General features: G+C 41.9%; 1 protein-coding gene across 7 annotated transcripts in view; it reads left to right on the top strand.

The window, feature by feature from the left end:
- The window catches only part of DYSF (dysferlin), a 378,584-nt gene that overhangs the window by 148,590 nt on the left and 204,242 nt on the right, over window positions 1-25,752 (top strand). For all 7 annotated transcript variants that reach the window (XM_077478068.1, XM_077478062.1, XM_077478063.1 and 4 more), the window contains exons 4-5: window positions 862-967; window positions 8,597-8,726. In XM_077478068.1, the coding sequence (XP_077334194.1) occupies window positions 862-967; window positions 8,597-8,726 (236 nt within the window). The remainder of the gene's footprint in view (window positions 1-861; window positions 968-8,596; window positions 8,727-25,752) is intronic.

Here is a 25,752-nt window from a genome sequence, read left to right as displayed (position 1 = left end):
ACCAATTACCAATGAATCATCAGCTGTCAACGGGCTTCCCCGCTGACAGCTGAATGAAAAAAACCCATTGTCGGCAATAGAAAAAAAGTTTAAAAAAATGATGTAGGGGTTCACTTTTTTTGGGTTGAATGGGTAGGGGTACTACTCATTCACATAGTGAGGGGGCCAGGATCTTGTTAAAGTGGGCTTCCAGATTCTGATAATCCCCCTGCCCGCAGACCCCAACAACCACAGCCCAGGGTTGTTGGAAGGAGGCCCTTGTCCCAGAAGGGCCTTATATGTATTGGGGGGTGGGAGGCTGTTTCTTTAACATTTTTGTATTGCCGATAATGGTATTGTATTGCCCGAAATTTAAATGTAATTTTTGTTCTTTAGAAATGTCAGTTTTGCTCCAGCAGGTTCTATACATGGTACAGATTTGTCACGTAGCAGGCAGACTAAGGGGACCCCCCCAGTCACTATATTTAAAAGAATTTTAAATTGTTATTGTTGCACTTTAAGCATAATTAAAATCACTGCTCCTGTAAAAACGATCTTTAAAAAAAAAAAAAATGTGCATTGATACATGTCCCCCAGGGCAGTACCCGAGCCCCCGTACCCTTTTTATGGCCAATAACTTGCATATAGGTCTTCGAAATTGGGACTTTTTACTTTTCAAATTCAGGTTTCATAGACTTCAGTGTGGTTTGGGTCCGAACTTTTGCCATGTTAAGCCCAACTCATGCTAGACTTCAAGCCTTTATTCATCTTCATTCCATAGGGGATTGATGGGACTAGTAGTTTACACAATAAAGATTGCTTGGCTGGAATTAGGCTTTAATATGTCTACATGTTAAATGTTGTCATTTGATTTCCTTCTAGATTCCTGGGTGAGACCAGGGTGCAGCTCCGGGACTTATTCAATTCTGCCAACCTGAGCGCCACCTATAATTCCCCCCTGACGGACAACAAGAAGCAGAGCACCGGGGTGAGTAGAAGAAGAGGGGGGTGAATGTTATACACTATACAATCTGATTGTACAATCTCCTCTAGATCCACCAACTATCTAGTACAAGGAGTCCTCTTTCCTGTACTGTTGCCCCCCCACCCCCCTTGTACATTTAATACTTAGCTCTGCTTAAAGCCGAACTCCAGAATCAGGAAATATCATCTAAATCCATTTATCATGTGTTTTCTTCTTGGATCTCAGTGTGTTCTGTGTATTTATTCCAGATCTGTGCAGTAATCCAGTGTGAGACTTCCTGTAATAAAAAACGTTCACTGCTGCTCTCTCTCCTTGGGCAGGGAGACTGGTCTTGTCTCCGCCCCCTCCTGTAGTTTTCTATAAGCAGCCTGTAGTGGTGGAGCCTGCCGGGCTCCTCCCACAGCTCTGCTCGTACAGTAATAATCACAGCTACATTTCCACGTTCATTTCTGGGTTTGCAAAGGGCATTTGGAGCACACAACATAGATTTATATTATTTGTGGATATTGAGGAATATATTTAAAGTGGTTGTAACCCCTTCCATATACCCAGTGAAGTGACTGGCCTCAGGTGATACACAGAGATGAAACAAATCCTCCCACATAACTTGTACCTGTCTATCTGCAGTCGTCTCTTCTCTACATCCATTCAAAATACTAAATTTTAAAGCTTGTCTGAGAGTTCAGAAAAAAAGGGGGCGGAGAGCCGAAGTTACGTTCTGAAAAGCTCAGTGAGGAGAGTTTAGAGAGCTGATTGGAGGGAACAGACACCCCCCCCCCCCCCCATACAGCACACAGGAACAGAGCTGAGGATGTCAATCACAGACTGTCTGCTGGAGCTCCCTACCCTGTCACCACTTTTCTCTTGGTGTCAGGACAACTTGTCAGAAGTGGTTCATGCTGATAGCAGAGGAACGAAGTAACAGGCAGAAATCGAAAGTGATGCCGGAGCTGCCTTAATAAATTACTTTAAAAACCTGTGTACTGTGTTTTATTTTTGACGCTTTTTTTTAAAGGTGAATGGGTAGGGATACAATGTACCTGATACTCATTCAAATAGGGTGGGGAGCTGGGATCTTGGGGCCCCCTTGTTAAAGATTCCGATAAGCTCCCCGCCGGCAAACTCTGACAACCAACGGCCAGGGTTGTCGGGAAGAGGCCCTTGTCCTCATCAACATGGGGGCAAGGTGCTTTGGGGTGGGGGGTGCTGCCCCCAAAGCACCCACCTCCCCATGTTGGGGGCATGCGGTCTGGTAAGGTTCAGGAGGGGAGAGTGGCGCTTGCTCACCCCCACCACCTTTACTGACCTGCCAGGCTGTGTACCAGTCCGGTATGAATTTTGGGGGGGACCTCCACACCATTTTTTCAGCGTGTGGGTTCCCCTTGAAATCCATACTAGACCGAAGGGCCTAGTATGTTCTTGGAGGGGGAATCCATGACGTTTTTTTTTGTTTTGTTTTTTACATGTGCATGGAGTTCCCCCTAAAGATTCATACCAGACACTGCCTGGTATTGTGGGGGATCAAAGTCGGATCCCTGTTCATTGTAGTGGGATGCAAGACGCAGGGCAAAGTCGGATCTAGAGTCGTACGACTGTTGTGTCATACATGTGTGAAAAGGGGCCTTAAAGCGGGAGTCCACCGGGACTCCGCGTTTTTTTTTTTTTTTAAAACCCAGCAGCTACAAATACTGCAGCTGCTGACTTTTAAAATAGTGACACTTACCTGTCCAGCGCGCCCGCGATGTCGGCACCCGAAGCCAATCGCTAGGTCGTCTGTCGGGTCCTGCCGCCGCCATCTTGGGTATGGGAATCAGGAAATGGAGCCTTTCGGCTTCATTTCCCGGTTCCCTACTGCGCATGCGCGAGCCGCACGGCGCAATCCGGACGGTCCCCGCTGCCTCTGGGAACTGTGTGTTTCCCAGCAGGCAGCGGGGCACTTGCGCAAAGGGGCGGGCAGTTGCGGAAAGGGGCGTAATCTACGCCCCTTTCCGCAGACAGCTATCCCGGAAGTGGGTGCAGTTACCTGGATTATCCAGGTAACTGCACCCCCCTCCCCCCTGAAAGGTGCCAATTGTGGCGCCGGAGGGGGGGGGGATTCCGATGAGCGGAGGTCCATTTTAGGGTGGACCTCCGCTTTAAAGTGTTTGTAACCCTAAAAAAAAAAACAAATGTATCCTGTTCCTATAAAGCATGTTAAACAGCACACTACTTGTGCTGTGTATTTGGCCCTAATACCTGAAATACCTGGTTGATGTTGCCTGGCTATACCCTCCCCTCTGTAAACTGACCACGGTTTATAATGGCTGTTGAGCCCTGACACTGTGGTCAGTTTACGTGCCTCCATCATCTGCAGCTCTCCTGTACTCCTCTCCCCACCCTCCCCGCCTGTCATCTCCAATCTGCTCCCCGATCCTCCCCACCTGCTGCTACCATGACAGTATCATGCCCCTACAATCCATCCGGTTAGGTAACAATATGTGCCCCACTGTATGTCTTTTATTTTAAAAAAAGCAGATTTCTGCCTTATTTCTACCTTATTTCAGAGTGCCCCCCGGCGCTCACGCGGCTGGCCGTCTCTCTCCTCCCCTCGTCCTGACTGACGTCAGTGCGAGTTCTCGGCCCCTCCCACTGTAGCTGTCAGATGGGGAGAGGAGAGAGGTGGCCGGTCACGTGAGCACCGGGAGGCACTCTGAAATAAGGTAGAAATAAGGCAGAAATCTGCTTTTATTTTAAAAATAATGCCCTGTATACACGGTCGGACATTCCGACGTCAAAATCCATTGGATTTTTTCCAACGGATTTTAGCCCAAACTTGTCTTGCATACACACGGTTGCACAAAGTTGTCGGAAAATCCAATCGTTCTGAACGCAGTGACGTAGAACACGTATGGCGGGACTATAAACGGGCCAGTAGCCAATAGCTTTCGTCTCGCAATTTATTCTGAGCATGGGTGGCACTTTGCCTGTCGGAATTGTCTACACATGATCGGAATTTAAACAATCGGATTTTGTTGTCGGAAAATTTTAGATCCAGCTCTCAAACTTTGTGCGTTGGAAATTTCCGACAACACAGTCCGATCGCACATTTTCTATCGTAAAGTCCAACCGTGTGTACAGGGCATAACACTAAACATGTAACCTGTAAAAAATGTTTAAGTGTGGTCTATGGAGATTCTTAAGTACTAAAGTTTGGCGCCATTCCACGAGGGTGCGCAATTTTAAAGTGTGAAATGTTGGGTATCTATTTACTCAGCATAACATCATCTTTCACATTATACAAACAAATCGGGCTAACCTTAGTGTTTTTTTTTTTTAATTCATGAAACAGTTTCTTTAAAAAAAAAAACACACTTCAAAAATTGCTGTGCAAATACCGTGTAACATAAAAAGTTGCATCGACCGCCATTTTATTCCCTAGGGTGTCTGCTAAAACAAAATATATAATGTTTGGGGGTTCTGAGTAATTTTCTAACAAAAAAATTATGATTTTTACAAGTAGGAGAGAAGTGTCAGAATTGGCCTGGGTGGCAAGGGGTTAATTACCATAAGTAAGTAATATACAAATAATTATTATAAATTATTTTAAGGTAATTTACGATATTTTCAAAATCTGTACTCAAACAGGCGGCTTAACGGACAAATTACTGAAGTTCGAAGTTATAACTTCCAACCTGTGATAATACAGTGTTATCTTATAACATATAGCATAATAATATATGATTTAGCTTGTACCTTTTCAGGAGCAGAAGATTCTCATTCCCCCTCTTAACTGTGTGAGAAAAACATGGGGTTGTGGGTAAATCTTATACACATAAACACATGTTTTTTCCTTGTAGTTAAGAGGGCTGGGCTGGAAGGGAGGATTGTCCTTTTAGACACATGCCCCTTCTATGACACTGCAGTGAGAGGCTTGCCTCCACAGCAGCATTTTTATTGGACAGCTTGGGCCAATGATGCTTTACCATTGGTCCAAGGCTCCAAGCTGCCCATTGCGCTCAGTGCCTCTGACAAGAAATGAGGAGAGGCACTTCGAGCTCATCCTCTCAGTCTGCTGCAAAAAGAGTGTGCCAGCTTGCATTTAAACTGGCCCCGCTGTATGCAGCTTCTGACAGGCTGCATAAGGAGCTCCGTATCTCCATAGATGATAGGAGCCCCAAATCAGTGGTGGGGTAGGACATTAGCTACCTACCCCCTAACTTTGGGGTCTCTGTGACCCCTGTTCACCGAGCTACGACCCCGTAAGTTGGTAGTTTTTGTTTTATGTTCATTACACCTGGCTCGCCTGACTGCATGTCCCTGCAGCTCTAGTACCCACCGGTGCTGCCAATCAGTCCAGACCAGCACTGCCTATCAATGCCCATCAGTGCCTCCTCATCAGTATCACCTATCAGTACCCATCAGTGCTGCCGCTTCAGTGCCCATCAGTGCAGCCTCCTCAGTTCCCATCAGTGCAGCCTCCTCAGTTCCCATCAGTGCAGCCTCACCAGTGCCCATCAGTGCAGTCTCATCAGTGCCCATCAGTGCAGTCTCATCAGTGTCCATCAGTGCAGCCTCCTCAGTGCCCACCAGTGCAGCCTCCTCAGTGCCCATCAGTACAGTCTCATCAGTGCAACCTCCTCATTGCACATCAGTACAGCCTCACCAGTGCCCATCAGTGCAGCCTCCTCCATGCCCATCAGTGCATCCTCCTCATTGCCCATCAGTGCAGTCTCACCAGTGCCCATCAGTGCAGCCTCACCAGTGCCCATCAGTGCAGCCTCCTCAGCGCCCATCAGTGCAGCCTCATCAACGCGCATCAGTACAGCCTCCTCAGTGCCCATCAGTACAGCCTCCTCATTGCCCATCAATGCAGCCTCATCAGCGCACATCAGTGCAGCCTCCTTAGTGCCCATCAGTGCAGCCCCATCAGCGCACATCAGTGGAGAAAAAATACCTGTTTGCAAGATTTTATAACAAAAGTCTTTTTTTGTTTGTTTAGCAAAAAATGAAAAATTGCAGAGGTGATGACATACCACCAAAATAAAGTTCTATTTGTGTGAAAAAATATATAAAAAATGTCATATTGGTACAGTGTTGTATGACCGCGCAATTGTCATTCAAAGTGTGACAGCGCTAAAAGCTGAACATTGGCCTAGGCAGGAAGGGGGTAAAAGAGGCAAGTGGCTAAAGGTATAGGTCATACACAGAACAAGGGGGGAGGTGAAGGGGTTAACGTACAGGTCACATACTATGGGAGGATGGAGGTAAAGGGGTTAATGTGCAGATGTGCATGATAAGGGAGCTGAGGGGTTAATATACAGTTCAGAGACAGGATGGGGCTGAAATATACTGTAGCAGGGGGAGGGCTACACAGCTAAAACTACAAAATACACTCCAGCTTCGTGTCTGTCAGAAACCATGAAATCAGGCCGAGACAGAAGTACAGTTAAATCACACTTGTTTAGGAAATAAAAGCAAAATGAATAAACGTCGTCAAAACAAGCCAAATTTCAGTAAGCGAAATGGATAGTCAGGCAAGCCAGAAGTCAGGGATCAATGTAGTGGAACATCAAGCAGGATCTGGAGCCAGAAGGGATGTCAGCAAAGCAAGTCTTGGTGGTCAGTGGGAAGAATGTTTCTTACATTGGTGATCAGTGGGAAGAATGTCCATTACATTGGTGATCAGTGGGGAGAATTGTCCCTATTACTGTATATACATGTGTATGCCCGCAAAAGCATATATATTTCTTTACTACGCTGCTATGGGCTCTAGCCCCATATCTTTTGTACTGTAGGTACTGGAAATATCTCTTAAACCTGTACGGTTTAGTAGATATTATCCATATACGCTTGCGCCGACGTCATGGGCACATGCGCACTGAAGAAAGGGCACGATCATGCCGCTTCTACAGTGCCCATGCGCAGGAGTGACGTCACATGACCCTGTCTAGTAACAGAGCCGGAGTCCACGGCCCTGGAAGAAAGAGGGGTGAAGATGGATGCTTCCACCAGCAGGGACATCGCAGGCTTCGCTTGCAGGTAAGCGGCACATAAAGGGCTAGTATGCGATGCATACTAGCCCATTATGCTTTTACTTTGCAGGGAACAAAGAGGAAAAACTCATCAAATTTCCGAATTTCGGAAATTACGAATTTCCAAATTTTCAAATTTCTGAAATTCAGAATTTCCGAAAATTCAAAAATTTTGGGAATTCGAATATTCTAAATTACATAAATTTTAAAATTCTAAAATTTGGAAATGTGAAAATCCAAGAATTAAGCCCCATACACAGATTTTCTGCTAATTTTTGTCTTCAGATTTACCAAAACCATGTAGTGCAAGGGCCTGCCTGATTGCATACAAATTGAAACTCCTAAGGTTTGACCTCATATTATATGGTTTTGGTAAAGTGTGTATGGGGTTTAAGAAGGAAAATCTGAAAATTCAAAAAAATTTAAATCTGAAAATTCGAAAACCCGAAAATCTGAAATAATAACTAATAATAAATATTAAACTATAGGTATTGGAATTTCCTTTCAAATTTGGCTGTTCGTGAACGTAACGAGTACAAATTTATCCGAAGTTATGAATTATCTGAAATAACGAATGCCGAACATCCAAATTTGAAAGAAAATTCCAATACCTAAAATTTAATAGTTAGTTATTATTTCGAATTTTACTGATTTTCTTTCTTTTTTTCAGATTTTCGAATTTTTGAAATTCGGAAATTCAGAAATCTGAAAATTCGAAATTCGGAAATTTGGAAATTCGAAAATTTGGAAATTCGAAAATTTGGAAATTCGAAAATTTGGAAATTCGAAAATTTGGAAATTCAGAAATCCTAAAATTTGAAATTCGGAAGTTCAAGCATTCGGAAATTCAGAAATCCGAAATTTGAAAATCCCACGTTTCGTATTTCCGAATTTAGAATTTTACACTTTCCGAATTTTTACATTTCCGAATTTCCGAAAAAAGAAATTAATAAAATAAAAAATGTTCAGTGCACATTTGTCTAGTCTAGACAGACTGGGTCTAACGAGATATGTATGTATATTATCGTTTAACATAATTGTTTGAAAGTAAGGCCTCATGCACACGGACGTTTTTACAGCCACTTTTTTGAGCTTTTTTTGCAGCTTAAAAACGGCTGTCCATGTTAGTCTATGGCTTCATGCCCACCTAGGCGTTTTTGAGCTGCAAATGGCATAGGCGTTTTTAAGCTGTAAAAAAAACCCAGGACCAGTGCGTTCCGTGGCGTGGAGCTAGAGCTGTAAAAACGCGAATCGCGGGAAAACGCGCAAAAACGCGCAACATATTTTCTTTGTTTTCTGAGTGCTATAGCCAAGAGATGTGTTTCTTAAAAAACGCTACTTAACGCTAACGCTAAAAAACGCGCAAAAATGCGCAAAAACGCCAATGCAAAACGCGGTAAAAATCAAGTTTTTAACAACGATTTTTCCAGGCATCGGAGCTAGCTTTGCAGCCAGTTTTTTAAAACGTCCGTGTGCATGAGCACTAACTGTATCAACAATACCAATTTTCTCTAGATTGAAGTCTATTTGTATTGTGATAGGTTTATGTTGAACAGTGTTGTAACAGATGAAATGACAGCCAGTAATATATTAAGATGACTTGTTTTTTGCATTGTTCCAGGCAACACTGACCCTGCAGATTTCCTACTTCCCTCCTCCGGGTGCTGCACCAACTTTCCCTCCTCCAATGCCTTCTGCAAAAGAGCCCACGCCATCCATTATCTCGTTCAGTACGGTGGATACCGTCACCGGTAAGCCCTCTGGTGTTATGGCAGGTTATTGGCTGTGGGGGGCAGTACAAGGGAATGTTGCTGCTGGACTGTGTTAGATCTCTGGATTGCTTAGACAGAGCCATGGAGCATACATTGGAGAGCAGACAAGCAGAAAAGAGGACGGGGAACGGGATTGCAATTTTATCTAAAGTCTAGACAAATAGCAAAATACAAATCTGAGATTGTAATGAGAACTGGTTTAGCTGCCAATGGCTTTTATAACTGCGTTTAGCCAGTCTTGTGATGCGCAGAAACCTGCCAGTCAGCGCAGCCACACTGTCAACCTCCACCGCAACTTATATTCAGACTCAAACGGTTGTATTAGTGAGTAAACCAAATTTAGAAGAGAGGAGTCAAATCAAGATACCACATCCCTGAATATATGAAGAAAAAGAAAAAGGACTGGAGGTCACATACCTCGGGACTTTAAAGGTGTCTATATCAATACAAATAATGGTACCAAATGTATATGTTAAAAGTTACAAATATACTTTTATTATTACAAAATTTTATATAAAAACATGTAAAAAAAATCAATTTACAAATTACATAAAAAAAACGTATAATAACACATATACTAATTCGCTGTGGATATGTTTGTACACAGTTAATACCACTCTCTCAACATGTTTCGCTCTACAGAGCTTCCTCAGGAGATACTGTATGTGGAGACTGTTAAACAATAAGAAAAAAATATATATAATATAATAGAACAAATGAATGAAATAATATACATAAATCAATATAAATCAGATGAAACAATATAACATTACAATATACAGATAATGCATAAAGTTTCTCTGTATTGTAATGTTATATTGTTTCATCTGATTTATATTGATTTATGTATGTTACTTCATTCATTTGTTCTAGTATATATATTTTTTTCTTATTGTTTAACAGTCTCCACGTACAGTATCTCCTGAGGAAGCTCTGTAGAGCGAAACATGTTGAGAGAGTGGTAGTAACTGTGTACAAACATATCCGTAGCAAATTAGTATGTGTTATTATAAGTTTTAAATGTAATTTGTAAAATGGTTTTAAAGATGTTTTTCTATTCAATTTTGTAATAATAAAAGTATATTTGTAACTTTTAACATACAAATTTGGTACCATTATTCGTATTGATATAGACACCTTTAAAGTCCCGAGGCATGTGACCTCCAGTCCTTTTTCTTTTTCTCTGTTGTATTAGTGACTTATCCCTTGCTGAGACCTCTATGCCTGGCCTGTTGTATTAGTGACTTATCCCTTGCTGAGACCTCTATGCCTGGCCTGTATAAGCAGATACAATCACCACGGACAGTCTTTATTAGATAGCTGAACTCACCAAACACCCTTTCTCATACACAAAGATCTTTATTGAATGCAACAGGTACAGCTGACAACAGGATGTGGCAAATGATCGAAAGGACGGTATTTGCAGGTCAAAACATGATAATGTGTTCCCAGGTGCAAGCAGATTATCTGTAAATTTTAGAACAGATGTGATTGAATTATACAGAAAATAAAAGTCTACAACATGCACAGGGGAATTCATAAAGACCGCCTATGAGACTCTTTAGAATTCATCATGCCTCTGCACCTGTTGCAAACAGGTAGACGAATTTTGGGCATGCACCGTGTGTGGGGATGCTCTGAGACTGGAGTGTCCATATGGGCACTCCATCCTCAGGGAGATTGAGCTGCAGTGCATCAGAACGTAACTAAAGTCTCCATAATTACCCATCCAATAGTCCTCTGCCGGTGCCGGCTTCTTCTTCTGAGTGCAGGTCTTCAGGCCTCTTCATTGGATGACAGGAGATGACATCACTCCTGCACATGTGCAGGAGACCGTTATCCTTGCACTTGAAGTTCAACCGGGCACTGTAAGCTGAGCAGCATTTCCTTGAGCTGTGTCTGATTGACCTCCCATTTGATGGCCTGCATAGATTTATGGAAGTCCTAGACCTCCACGATTAATCGTTAAGAATCGTTATTGCGTTTTTTTTCCCTGTTGCGATCTTGACAAAGTATTTCCCGATTCTTTCTATGCAGAGAATTCTCTCTGCTCTGCTAAAGCCTACAGCCATCAAAAGAAAGGGAAAAAAAAAAAACGGGCAGTCTGCCAAGAATCACAACATTCTTTAGCAGTGGAACTTAAGTATAAACATTGTAACAATTTGTCCTTTAGATCAAAGGAATACTTTGGTGTGTAAATGAGAGACGTTCAACTACTTAATCGCTTGCCGACCAGTCTCCGCAGTTGTACTGCGGCAACATGGCTCGGCTGCGCAAATCACAGTTATTTTTTACATCGCTCCCTCCGGTTTCCACTAGGGGCGCAGCTCTCCCCCGGAGCTGATGCGAGTGCCCGGCGGTCTCGATGACACGGCGAGAACCGAGATCTCTGTGTGTAAATACAGAGATCCTGGATCTCTGTAGGGAGAAGTGACAGATCGTCTGTTCATTATGAACAGTGATCTGTCATCTCCCCTAGTCAGTCCCCTCCCCCTTCAGTTAGAACACAAACTAGGGAACACAGTTAACCCCTTGATCTCCCCCTAGTGTTAACTCCTACACTGCCAGTGACATTTTTACAGTAATCAATGCATTTTTATAGCATTGATTGCTGTATTAATGCCAATGGTCCCAAAAAATGTGTCAAAATTGTCCAATGTGTCCACCCTAATGTCGCAGTCATGATAAAAATCGCGGATCGCTGCCATTACTAGTAAAAAAAAAAAATTATAATAAAAATGCTATAAATCTATCCCCTATTTTGTAGAAGCTATAACTTTTGTGCAAACCAATCAATATACTCTTATTGCAATTTTTTTTAACCAAAAATATGTAGAATACATATCAACCTAAACTGATGAAATTTTTTTTTATATATTTTTGGGGGATATTTATTATAGCAAAAAGTAAAAAATAGTGAGTTTTTTCAAAATTGTCGCTCTTTTTTCGTTTATAGCGCAAAAAATAAAAACCGCAGAGGTGATTAAATACCACCAAAAGAAAGCACTATTTGAGGGAAAAAAAGGATGTCAATTTTGTTTGGGCGCAACGTTGCACGACCGCGCAATTGTCAGTTAGGCTGCTTTCACACTGGGGCGGTATTCAGGCGTTACAGCACTAAAAATAGCACCTGTGTAGCTCCTGAAAAAAACCGGCCCCTTTCACTCCAGTGTGAAAGCCGGAGGGCTTTCACACTGGAGCGATGCGCTGGCAGGACAGTGAAAAAAGTCCTGCTAGCCGCATCTTTGGAGCGGTGAAGGAGCGGTGTATTCACCGCTCCTAAACCGCTCCTACCCATTGAAATCAATGGGACAGCGCAGCAATACCGCCGGCAAAGCGCCGCTGCAGCGGCGCTTTGCGGGCGGTTTTAACCCTTTTTTGGCCGCTAGCGGGGGTTAAAACCACCCCGCTAGCGCCCGCAGACCGCCGCTAAAACGACGGTAAAGCACCGCTAAAAATAGCGGCGCTTTACCGCCGACGCCCGCACCGCCCCAGTGTGAAAGGGGCCTTAAAGCGACTGAGTTTTTGTGACATTTGTTGGTTTCAAGTTAAAATAATTATTTTTTTCTAGAAAATGACTTAGAACCCCAAACATTATTTATATATATATATATATATATATATATATATATAATTTTTTTTTTTTATTAGAGATGCTAGAGAATAAAATGGTGGTTGTTGCAATATTTTATGTCACACTGTATTTGCGCAGCAGTCGTTCAAATGCAATTTTGTGGGGAAAAAAATACACTTGAATGAATTAAAAAATAACACTAACCAGTAAAGTTAGCCCAATTTTTTTGTATAATGTGAAAGATTTTACGCCGCGAGAATCATGATCTTTTTATTCTAAACAAGAAAATTGTGATTCTCGTTTTGGCCAGAATCCTGCAGCTCTAGGAAGACCCAACACAGATTCAACAAAACAATTTATTTGAATGCAGAATTGGTGTATGTAAGGACAGACCCCACAGCACGTGGAGTAGACCTGCTTCTTGACTGCACAGAAACAGTGGGGGGGAGTAATGGAGCTTTGAGTTCTAAAGTCTCAGAAGGGTGTAGTAAATTTGGTAATACAATTTGAGTTGTATTGGTTCATCCTTGGATTTGATGACGGAGGACATACATCTGTATGCCACCAGAATAAAATTAAAACAAAACAATCCAAATGAATTTGAAGTGCAGACTTTCAGCTTTAATTCAAGGGGTTGAACATAAATTTCAAGTACTGTACAAGTTTTAGAAACTGCAATTGCATTTTTATACACCATCCCTCTATTTTCAGGGGCTCAAATGTAATTGGACAAATTAATATAATCATAAATAAAATATTAATTCATTTTTAATATTTTGTTGAGAATCCTTTACTAGCAATGACTGCCGGAAATCTGGAACCCAAGGACATTACCAAAGACTGTTGCTTTGCCAGGGTCTAACTGCAGCTGTCTTCAAATTCTTCTTTGTCTGTGCCTTTAGTTAATGCCTTCAGCAAGTAGCTGAATTGGGACTCAGCCATTGCAGAATAGTCCACTTCTTTTCCTTCAAAAGCTCCTGGGTTGCTTTTGCAGTGTGTTTTGGATCATTGTCCATCTGTACTGTGAAGCGCCAACAAATCAACTTTGCATTTGGCTGAATCTGGGCTGACAGTATATCTCTGAACATTGCAGAAATCATCCAGCTGCTTCTGTCTTCTGTCACATCATTAATAAACACCAATGACCCAGTGCCACTGCATGCCCATGCCATCACACTGCAAGCTCCACCATGTGACCACAGATGATGTGTGCTTTCGATCATGAGCAGTTCCAAGGCTTCTCCACACTTTTTTCTTCCTTAGTTTCATCCATCCAAAGAATGCTTTTCCAGAACTGGTCTGGCTTTTTTTAGATGTTTTTTGGCAAAGTCTAATCTGGCTTTTCTATTCTTCAGGCTTTGATTGGTTTTCACCTTGTAGTGAATCCTCTGTATTTGCTCTTGTGTCTTCTCTTGATTGTGGACTTTGACAATAATACACCCACCTCCTAGAGAGTGTCCTTCACTTGTCTGGATGTTGTGAATGGGTTAATTTTTACCATAGAGAGGATGCTGCGATCATCCACCATTGCTGTCTTCCATGGCCATCCAGGCCTTTTTATGTTGCTGAGCTCACCAATGTGTTTTTCTTTCCTCACAATGTACCAAACAGGTGATTTGGCCACTCTTATGCCGCGTACACACGGTCGAACTGTTTGACGTACTTAGTCCGTTGAAGCACATTTCAGCAGACAATCCGCTCGTGTGTGGGCTTCAGCGGACTTTTTCAGCGTGCAGTCCGGAGTGCTAAGAATTTCGGATTTTCCAAAAATCTGTCCGTCGTACTTTGGTTTCAGCGGACAATACGGTCGTCAGTAGGCTAGTTCGACGGACTAAGAATGGCGCATGCCCAGAAAGGATTTAAACGGCGGAAGGGTGCTTTGCTGTGTCTTGGACTTCCTATTTCTAGTCCCATCGTATGTGCTGTACACGTCATCGCGCAAGCTTTCGACGGACTGTTTGTGTATCCGTGTGTGGTCAAGTCCGTTCAGTGGAAACTACGATGGATTGTCCGTCGGATTGTATGATGGACTAAGTACGCCATACAATCCGCTCGTGTGTACGCGGCATTAATGTCACTGCTATCTCTCTGATGGATTTGTTTAGTTTTTAGAGCCTTACAATGGCCTGTTTCACTTGCATGGACAGCTGCTTTGAACGCATGATGTAAGTTCACAGCAATAGATTTCAAAGGCAAATACCACACTTAGATTCAAGTCCAGACATTTTACCTGCCTAATTGATGAAGGCTATTTTTAAGAACTGTAATTCTAAACCCTTTCTCTGATTTGGATGCACATACCTTCAAATTAAACCTGAGACCTATGTCCATTATATAACTATAGCTTGAATATGTTTTGGTAAATACCTGAAAAAACTAAAACTGCACCTGTGTCCAAATATATACCTAATGCCACGTACACACGATCGGAATTCCGGCCAGAAAAAGACCGATTGGAGCTTTTCATCGGAAAATGCGATCGTGTGAATGCTCCATCGGAATTTAGCTGTCCGAATTTCCGCCAGCCAAAAATTTATAGCATGTTCTCAATTTTCCAGACGGAAAAACTTTCTATGGGTAATTCCGATCGTGTGTATGCAATTCCGACACGCCAAAAATCACGCATGCTCAGATTCAACTACGAGACAGAAGCTATTGGCTACTGGCTATTGAACTTCCTTGTTCTAGTCACTTCGTACGTGTTGTACGTCACAGCATTATAAATTATTGGAATTTGATGTGACCGTGTGTAGGCAAGACAGCTTGAGCCGAATTCCGTCGGAATTCCATCGGGAAAACCATCAGAGCTTTTTCCGGCGAGAATTCCGATCGTGTGTACGTGGCATTACTGTATATTTCTTTTCAAAATCCTTCCAAGCCTATGAGGTTAGCTGGAGCATCATGCACTTCATACGCAGTGGTAACTAATGAATGTGCCATTTGTATATTACTGGTGTGCTGGTGTAATTTTGGCCTTTCTAGAACTTTTTGATCTTTTTAGCATCATCTATTAGGTCCACCACCCTTGTCATTTTTTAAGGCTACAGGAAGTACAATGGCTTTTGGACCTCCTAACCATACAATTCATTAACAAAAACATTCCCTAATACATAGTGATAATCTGAAAATCCATACCCCAAAAAAGACATACCTTTTCAAAAAGACACTCTAATTCAGCCACTCCAGGGTTCCTCCAGAGGTGTCTAGGGGTTTCTTGATCTGTGTCTGATTGATGGCCTGCATAGTTTCAGGACCAACACCACTTGACCAGTAGCATGACCAAAAATATTTTTTTTAGCTGTTTGTAAGGGTGGCATTGTGTCCTCCACTGTAAGGCCGCGTACACACGGGCGGACTGTTCGTCCAACTTTGTCCGCTGAACAGTGTTTGGGCGGACAGTCCGCTCGTGTGTGGGCTTTCAGCGGACAGTTTCAGCGGACAGTTTGACGGACAAGGTTTTACGGAATTTCCGAAAAACTGTCCGCTGAAACCTTGTTTCAGCGAACAGTCCGCTCGTGTGTAGGCTTGTTCGTCAAACTAAGTTCCGCGCATGCTCAGAAAGGATTTACACGCCGAAAGTTATAATGCAGTGTATAGGACGTCGTATTTTTCGTCCCGTCGTACGTGCCGTTCACGTCATCGCGCACGGTTTCAGCAAACTGTTCGTCCGTCGTGTGTGGCCATGTCCGTCCATGCTAATTTTGAGCGGACTGTTTGCCGAAACTGTTTGACGGACAAAGTTGGGCGAACAGTCCGCGCGTGTGTACGCGGCCTAAGGGTTTCATTCTTCCTACTGACTACCTGTTGCGCTCAGGGGTCAGGCTCGGAGACCAGTAGCTATAGCAGTAGAGAGGCTCCCATCGTTCAGCTGAATAAGTACACAAGCAGGTCACCCTGGCGAATGACATGGGCCTATCCAAGGTTTCAGGGTCTAAGCACTAACCAAACTATTCACCACAGCTCCTGATGGTGGCAGTGGGTTTTGCTGCATGTTAGTACCAGGTCACGGTCCTCAGGGTCACTCCACCAGAAGGTGAGCAAGCTGGAGTTCAGTAGCGGGTATGGATCAAGCAGAAGCATAATCAGTAAACAAGCCAAAGGTCAGTAATAAGTGGTTGCAGGTTGGGATCAAGCAGAAGCATAGTCGAGGAACAAGCCAACGGTTTGCAAAAAGTGTTAGTGGAGATGACAGGTACACAAAGGAGCAAGATATCAGCCAGTTCACCAGAAACCAGAGTTAAGACAAGAGATCAGACAATGAGCTCTCCGGCATCTTAGGTGCCACAGTGAAAAGAGCCACAAACTGACACTGCAGGGGTCACAGGTTCAAATCCAGGTCTTGACACTACCAATGGTAGAGGCATTTTTCCCATTGATCCCCCTAATTAATTAATTTCAGTATGGGTTCCCAAGACCTGAGAATTATGGTAAGGGCTCCTCTGGGGTAAAAAGTTTGAGCAATGCTGCTCTATACAAAAAAAGTAATCCAAGGAAAACCATCACATATAATAAGTATCCTCTGCATTCTTATAATGAACAGTGATGAGGATGATATTCACATAGTCAACTTATGTAATGACCATAATTATCATTGATATGAAGCCAAGAATAACAATATCACAATCAGCTCTTCTTCCCAAAGGCTGACTAGACAAACACTAACGAACAATTATCTAAAAAAAAACATAAAGAACTTTTCTTGTGGTTACAGTATGATAATAATATGTGGGCATGGAGAACACTGAAGTAATGCAGGCATGTATGGGAAAAGCACAGGTTCAGTTTTAAATATACTGTGTTAACCTTTAACCATGTTTTTAACCATGTTTTGGGTAATGAGCCTATACTATACTATATATATATATATATATATATATATATATATATATATATATATATATATATATATATATATATATATATATAACCTTACTACTAAACACAAGCTGAAATTTCAGTTCAGGCTTTAGGAAACTGTGCTTGTTACTAAAATGAGCACGATGAAGAACGAGAACGATGAAGTGATTGCCTCAGACTTACTTCCACAATCTCTCCTACCAGCAGGTGAATTATGGGGCGAGTGTTCAGTATAATGGCAATTTTTGGTTTTGGTTTTGGATAAAGTGAAGTCTGACGTACATGGCTCGAATTTTATGCTAATTTCTGGTGAATCAGCTAAAATTTGAGCCATGGGTGGCCTTGTCAGCAATACGTGGCTTGCCAAACTTTGATTGAAAGATTGAAGGAACCAGGTGTAAAAATACTGGCCAAACGAAGACTTCATCCAATCAGATGCAAGCACCATTAAGGTATTACGACAGCCGCTGGTGTAGGAATACAATAACCAGCAAGGGAGATACTGTTTAGCGTGGATGGAGAAACCTACAAGCTAGCCTAAAGAAGGGATGGAATTTCTCAGGTTTTTATTGCTGAAGTCATAGGAATCACCAGGAATAGCTTCCTCTTGATCATTTTATTAGTGATGTCTATGCAACATTTTGGTTCCTAAACATGCTCCGTCCTCAGCAAACAGTGACAAAAACTATATAGGTAAGGCTAAATGCTGGACGTTTTCCAATGCCTGGGGACAGAGGCGTAACTACAACATTGTGGAATGGACGTGACACCGATAAGCACTGATTAGGCATGAATGTGGCACGGATGAGGCATGAATGTGGCAGGGATGAGGCATGAATGTGGCACGGATGAGGCATTGATATGATAAGGATGAGGCATTGATGTGGCACGGATGAGGCATGAATGTGGCACGGATGAGGCATTGATATGATACGGATGAGGCATTGATGTGGCACGGATGAGCACTGATGTGGCATGGATAAGCACTAATGTGGCATGGATAAGCACTGATGTGGCATGAATGAGGCAAGGGTGAGCACCGATGAGGCATGGATGTGGCACGGATGAGGTATTGAGGCATGGATGTGGCACGGATGAACACAGATGAGGCGTGGATCTGGCACGGATGAGGCATTAATGTGGCATGGATGAGGCACAAATGGGGCATGGATGAGGCAAAGATGGATATGGATGAGGCACAGATGGGCATGAATGAGGCACGGATGAGGCACAGATGGACATGGATGAGGCACGGATGGGCATGAAGGAGGCACGGATGGGCATGAATGAGGCACGGATGGGCATGAATGAGGCATAGATGGGTATGGATGAGGCACAGATGAGCATAAATGAGGCACAGATGGGTATGGATGAGGCACAGATGTGCATGAATGAGGCACGGATGAGGCACAGATGGACATGAATGAGGCACAGATGGGCATGGATGAGGCACAGATGGGCATGAATAAGACATGGATGAGGCACAGATGAGCATGAATGAGGCACAGATGGGCATGGATGAGGCACAGATGGGCATGGGTAAGCACTGCTGTGGTTTCTCTCCTATTCTCACACACTGTGCCGATCAGTGTGTACAGCAGGCGAGGAGAGAGCGGAAACGGACATGCACCGGTTTTCTGACAAGCGATCACTCCATCATTGGATGGAGCGATCATGTGGTAAAGGGCCGTTGCCCTTTACCCCGATCCGTAATGTGCCGGGTCTGGCAGGGTGAAGCATTTGTGACAAGAGGTTCCATTAGGCCCCATTCATGCCCCAAACCTTTTGTAAATGCACTCAAAAGAAATGTTTGAAAAATGCGTGGTGTCATTCATTGTTAATGGCACCCCAATCATGGCAAGCAGACTTTCCATTCTATATGCACAAAAAAGCTTGACAAACGTGAGAATCTCAATTCCCAAAAAGCTACCAGAGCTATCTTGATGTATTTGTCACACGTAGGGCAGCCCGTTGAAATGAATGGGATGCCCTATGTGTGTAGCACATTTACAAAATGCACGAAAAACACATGTTGTGCTTGCGGTGCCAATCATTGGTAATGGCACACCAAACGTGGCAAGCAGACGTGCATTTTTATGCATGCAAAAATGCTCAACAAACTGATCATAATACATCAAGCTCAACTCCCAAAAAGCTACACTATATTACCAAAAGTATTGGGACACCTGCCTTTACACACACATGAACTTTAATGGCATCCCAGTCTTAGTCTGTAGGGTTCAATATTGAGTTGCAGCTATAACAGCTTCAACTCTGAGAAGGCTGTCCACAAGGTTTAGGAGTGTGTCTATGGGAAGGACAGTTCCTTCACCCCAAACTCACTCTTCCATGTCTTTATGAACCTTGATTTGTGTACTGGTCCAAATCTTTTGATGGAGGGAGGATTGTGGTTTGGGGTTGTTTTGCAGGGGTTGGGCTTGGCCCCTTAGTTCCAGTGAAGGGAACTCTTAAGGCGTCACCATACCAAGTCATTTTGGACAAGTTCTTTATGGAAACAGTTTGGGGATGACCCCTTCCTGTTCCAACATGACTGCGCACCAGTGCACAAAGCAAGGTCCATAAAGACATGGATAAGCAAGTTTGGGGTGGAGGAACTTGACTGGCCTTCCCATAGACACACTCCTAAATCTTGTGGACAGCCTTCCCAGAAGAGTTGAAGGTGTTATAGCCACAAAGGATGGGCAAACTCAATATTGAACCCTACGGACTAAGACTGGGATGCCATTAAATTCATGTGTGTGTAAAGGCAGGTGTCCCAATACTTTTGGTAATATAGTGTAGCTTTTTGGGAGTTGAACTTGATGCATTATGATCAGTTTGTTGAGCATTTTTGCGTGCATAAAAATGCACTTTGGACAATTTCATGCTCCCAACTTTGTGGGAACAGTTTGGGGATGGACCGTTCCTGTTCCAACATGACTGCACACCAGTGCACAAAGCAAGGTCCATAAAGACATGGATGAGCAAGTTTGGGGTGGAGGAACTTGACTGGCCTGCACAGAGTCCTGACCTCAACCCAATACAGCACCTTTGGAATGAATTAGACTGAGAGCCATTCCTTCTCCTCCATTATCGGTGTCTGACTTCACAAATGCTGTTCTGCAAGAATGGTCAAACATTCCCATAGACACACTCCTAAAGCTTGTAAACAGCTTTGCCAGAAGAGTTGAAGCTGTTATAGCTGCAAAGGGTGGGCCCACTCAATATTGAACCCTATGGACTAAGAAGCGGTTTTCAGGCATCGTAGCACTAGAAATAGCCTCTAAATAAAGCCTGAAAACCGCCTACCATTCATTTCAGTGTTACTTTTCGCATTGGGGCATTGTGATAGGGGAACATTCCAAAAAGTCTTGCATGAAGCATCTTTGGGGTAGTTTGGGAGCGCTGTATACAGTGTTCCCAAAAACGCCCTATCCATTGAAATGAATGGGCAGCACTTTCGAAGCGACTGAAAAGTCCTTTAAGACTGGGATACCATTAAAGTTCATGTGCCTGTAAAGGCAGGTGTCCCAATATTTTTGGTAATATAGTGTATATGAGCTGCTTTTTTTTAAACAAATGGGATGATCTATGTGTGTAGCGCACTCATGAATCACACAAAAAACATGTGTCATCCTTGCAGTGTCTTTCATTGTTATTGGCCCTCTAAAGATGCCAAGCAGATGCACGTTTTAAACATGTAAAAACTCTGGACAAGTCGATCGATACACACAAAGCTCTACGTCCAAAAAGCTACACGAGCTACTTTGGTGCGTTTTCATTGAAATTAATGGGCTGCCCTTTCTATGCATGTAGCACGTTCACAAAAGATGCGGAAAAAAAAAATATGTGAGTGTAGCGGCAAAAACTGGCGTAGTTCATAAAATTCCGCCTGTCAGCATTTTTTTTTAAATTGAATTTATTTCCAGTTTAAGTGTCCCCATCAGTCAGGCAGTGACATGGACACCTGGAGAAGGACCCCCTCCAACTGTAAACAGAAGACTGCGTACTGGTGGGTGATGTGACATCAGTTGTAGGTGATTAAAAAGGACATATTTTGTTATCATGCCAGCTATCAATTAGAGGGGGGTGGGGAGGGGGGTATAATATTTTTTTCCGGTGATGTCCTTCAACATTCTCGTATGACCCCCCCCCCCCCCGCCCAAATGTAGGTCAGTGTCCTTGGCCTCTTCTCTTTATGAAGGTTCAGTGCTCCAATGGCGGCCGTTACCTAGCAACCATCAGTTAATTAGTGCAGCGCACCAATGGCGGCCGTTACCTAGCAACCATCAGTTAATTAGTGCAGCGCTCCAATGGCGCCCGTTACCTAGCAACCGCCAGTTAATTAGGGCAGCACTCCACTGGTTACCTAGCAACCATCCGTTAATTAGTGCAGCGCTCCAATGGTTACCTAGCAACCATCAGTTAATTAGTGCAGCGCTCTAATGGCGGTTGTTACCTAGCAACCATCAGTTAATCAGTGCAGCGCTCATTGTGAAGAGCCATGTATCCCTCCCCCCACCAGGGAAATTCACCCTCTCTATGCTTCCTGGTGAACATTTTCACCGGGACAGATAGTGATGGGACATTCAATCATTTAGCCCTTGTACACACGGTCGGAGATTCCGACGGAGTGTGTCCTATCGGACCGTTTTGTCGGATATTCCGACTGTGTGTGGTCTCCATCCGACTGTTTCTGTCGGAAAATATCTGACGGACCAAGTTTTCCAACTTGCCGGTAAAATTTTCCGACAAAATGCTCCTATCGGACATACTCCGCCTACTCCGACGGACAAAGTGCCACGCATGCTCAGATTAAATTCCTAGACCAAAGCTATTGGCTACTAGCCTGAACGTAGTCCCATCGTAACGAAATAACGTCATCACGTTATGTACAATCGGATTTTCGCAACTTAGTCCAACCGTGTGTATGCAACATCACTTCCGGAACTCTTCCGGAATTAATCCGTCGGAATTACTCCGACGGATTTGGTTGTCGGAATCTCCGACCGTGTGTACAAGGGCTTACAGTTGTCACCATAACAGGATGATAGGGGAAATCTTCCAATGGGGACACCTGTTCTGGTGACAACTGACTAAGACGAAGTTTCACCTTACTTTAGAGAGATTTCCTTTCACTTCCTGTTATGTCTTCGGGACAGGAAGTGAAGGGAAGTCTTATAAGGACACAAAGATATACACAACTAGAAATAAAGGTTTTGGATATAGACCCACCTCAGAGTCTAAAACCCTAAATAAAAAACAATGTCATTACATTACAGCCTCAGTTCTGGCTGCATTCATTTTCTTTTTCTATTTTATTTTCACCTGGAGATCCTGCCAATAATACATTTCCTGTCCTAGGGTGACAACACTCACTCACTATAGGGTATCTATGGAGGAGCACTATTGTCCCCCTAGGACAGGACTACAGAACATCTCCCTCTACCCTCCATAACAGAAGAGAGGGGTTCTAATGATCCTGCCAATAACACATTTCCTGTCCGAGGGTGACAACACTCACTCACTATACTGTATCTATGGAGGAGCAGTGTTGTCACCCTAGGACAGGACTACAGAACACATCCCTTTTATCCTCATCTCCATGTCATGGGAAAGGTGTTTTGTAGTCCATGGAGAACTCAGGCAAGGCCTATAGCAGGGATCTCCAAACAACGGCCCTCCAGCTGTTGCGGAACTACACGTCCCATGAGGCATTGTAAAACTCCGCAGACATGACTAGGCATGATGGGAATTGTAGTTCCTGAATTGGAGGCCCGTGGTTGGAAGACCCTGGGCCTATAGCATTCACATTGATGTCAGCATTTTCATAAAACTTTATTGTTCTGGATGTGCACACTGGAAGCCCTGCCTAGGACCCTCTGACACCTTTCACCCCAGAGACCGGCTTAAAGTTAGACTTTGTTTTAGATAGATTGAGAATAGATTCGAATCTCTGTCAGGTTTTTATTGCTGTCTGTGCCCCTCATTAGGGATGTGCACCCCCTCTCCGTCCTGGTAAAGGAAAATCCAAATCTTTAATTGTCACCATAAAAGGAATAGAGAGGAAATGGGAAAGGAAGTGAGGGGAAATCTCCCCAATGGGACACAGATGGCCCATTGGGGAGGGTTAGTTCACTTTTACCAAAAAACTGCCAGTGCTGGTGAGGGGCACCTATAGATAAAGACAAACTGTGCAGATTTGACACCTTGCTATAGGTGTAGGTAATCTACTTACCTCCTGAAGCCTGGCTAAAAATCTCCCAGGGATGGCATCATCCTATCCTGTCTTGTTGCTAGGACGTTGCTAAGGCACTCCCAGCTGTAAAACCTTTTTTTTTTGTTTAATTTTTGGTAGACATGAAAAAAATTTGTTCGTTTTGGTTTCATTTGTTTTTTTGCTTTTTTTTGAAATTCGGACTTCGGAAATTCAGAAAAACTAAAATTCTTTGGATTTCCGAATTTCCAAATTTTCTGATTTTCCAATTTCTGAATTTTCAGATTTTCGGAAATTCAAAAATTCTAAATCTGAAAATTGAAAATCTTAAAAAAGAAAGAAAATCAGTAAAATTCGAAATAATAACTAACTATTAAATTATAAGTATTGGAATTGCCTTTCAAATTTAGCCGTTCAGCATTTGTTATTTTGGATAATTCATAATGACAAAATTCATACTCGTTACATGCACTAACAGCCAAATTTGAAAGCATATTCCAATGCCTATAATTAAATAATTATTATTAGTTATTATTTCAGATTTTCGGGTTTTCAAATTCTCAGATTTTCATTCTTTTGAATTTTCAGATGTTTATTCTTATTCTTGGATTTTCAAATTTCCAAATTTTAGAATTTTTTAATTTATGAAATTTCTGAAATTTGGAATTTCCGAAATTCCAAATTTTTGGAAATTTGAAATTCGTAGATTCATAATTTTGTGATTTCGGAAATTCGGAAAATGTAAATTTGTAAATTATGAATTCATAATTTCGTAAATTCGTAATTGCAGAAATTTGCAATTTTGGAAATTTGCAATTTTGGAAATTTGCAATTTTGGAAATTTGAAATTCAAAATTAGTAAATTCAGAAATTCTGAATTTTGGAAATTTGTAAATTCGAAATTCTGAAATTCGGCATTTTGGAAATCAAAAATTTGTAAATTCGAAATTTGTAAATTCAGAAATTCGGAATTTTGTAAATTCGTAAATTTGGAATTTCGTAAACTCATAAATTTGGAATTTTGGAAATTCGAAATTCGTGAAATCGAAATGTGTAAATTCCGAAATTCGTAATTTTGGAAATTCGAAATTCAGAATTTCGGAAATTCAGAATTTCCGAAATTCGGAATTTTGGGAATTCGAAATTCGTATAATCAAAATTCAGAAATTCGTAATTTTGGAAATTACTAATTTCGTAAATTCGTAAATTCAGAATTTCAGAAATTTGCAATTTTGGAAATTTGCAATTTTGGAAATTTGTAAATTCAGAAATTCTGAATTTTGTAAATTTGTAAATTCGTAAATTCGAAATTCTGAAATTCGGCATTTTGGAAATTAAAAATTTGTAAATTCCAATTTTGTAAATTCAGAAATTCGGAATTTTGTAAATGCGTAAATTTGGAATTTCGTAAACTCATAAATTTGGAATTTTGGAAATTCGAAATTCATAAAATCGAAATGTGTAAATTCAGAAATTCATAATTTTGGAAATTCAGAATTTTGGAAATTCAGAATTTCCGAAATTCGGAATTTTGGGAATTCGAAATTCATGTAATCAAAATTCAGAAATTCGTAATTTTGGAAATTACTAATTTCGTAAATTCGAAATTCGTAAATTCAGAATTTCAGAAATTTGCAATTTTGGAAATTTGTAAATTCAGAAATTCTGAATTTTGTAAATTTGTAAATTCGTAAATTCGAAATTCTGAAATTCGGCATTTTGGAAGTTAAAAATTAGTAAATTCCAATTTTGTAAATTCAGAAATTCGGAATTTTGTAAATGCGTAAATTTGGAATTTTGTAAACTCATAAATTTGGAATTTTGGAAATTCGAAATTCGTAAAATCGAAATGTGTAAATTCAGAAATTCATAATTTTGGAAATTCGAAATTCAGAATTTCGGAAATTCGTAATTTTGGAAATTCGAAATTCGTATAATCAAAATTCAGAAATTCGTAATTTTGGAAATTACTAATTTCGTAAATTCGAAATTTGTAAATTCAGAATTTCAGAAATTTGGAATTTTGTAAATTCGTAATCTCGGAAATTCTGAATTTTCAGAAATTGAAAAATTCAGAAATTCAGAAATTTCAGAATTAACAAATTTGTCAAAATCCGTTAAACTAATTTGGAAATAAACGAATTGCACAGATAGTGTGGGGCTGAGTTAGGACACCTGTCAGTTTAAAATTGATGTCTGTGCCCTTTGTAGAGTGATTGACCCTCTCTGTTTGTCCTGGTGGCCATTATCTCAGTCAACAGGGCAAATAGTTGAAGAAAAATCAAAATTTTTGGGCTGTCTTCAGAACAAGAATAGAGTGGAAAATCTTCCAATGGGGACACACGTTCTGGTGACAA

The sequence above is a fragment of the Lithobates pipiens genome, unplaced genomic scaffold (assembly GCF_037356315.1).
Source record: "Lithobates pipiens isolate NorthernLeopardFrog02 unplaced genomic scaffold, aLitPip1_a1.2 Scaffold_13, whole genome shotgun sequence".
Lineage (NCBI taxonomy): Eukaryota > Metazoa > Chordata > Amphibia > Anura > Ranidae > Lithobates > Lithobates pipiens.
Note: the sequence above shows the minus strand (reverse complement) of the source record. Positions and strands in the feature narration are given on the sequence as shown.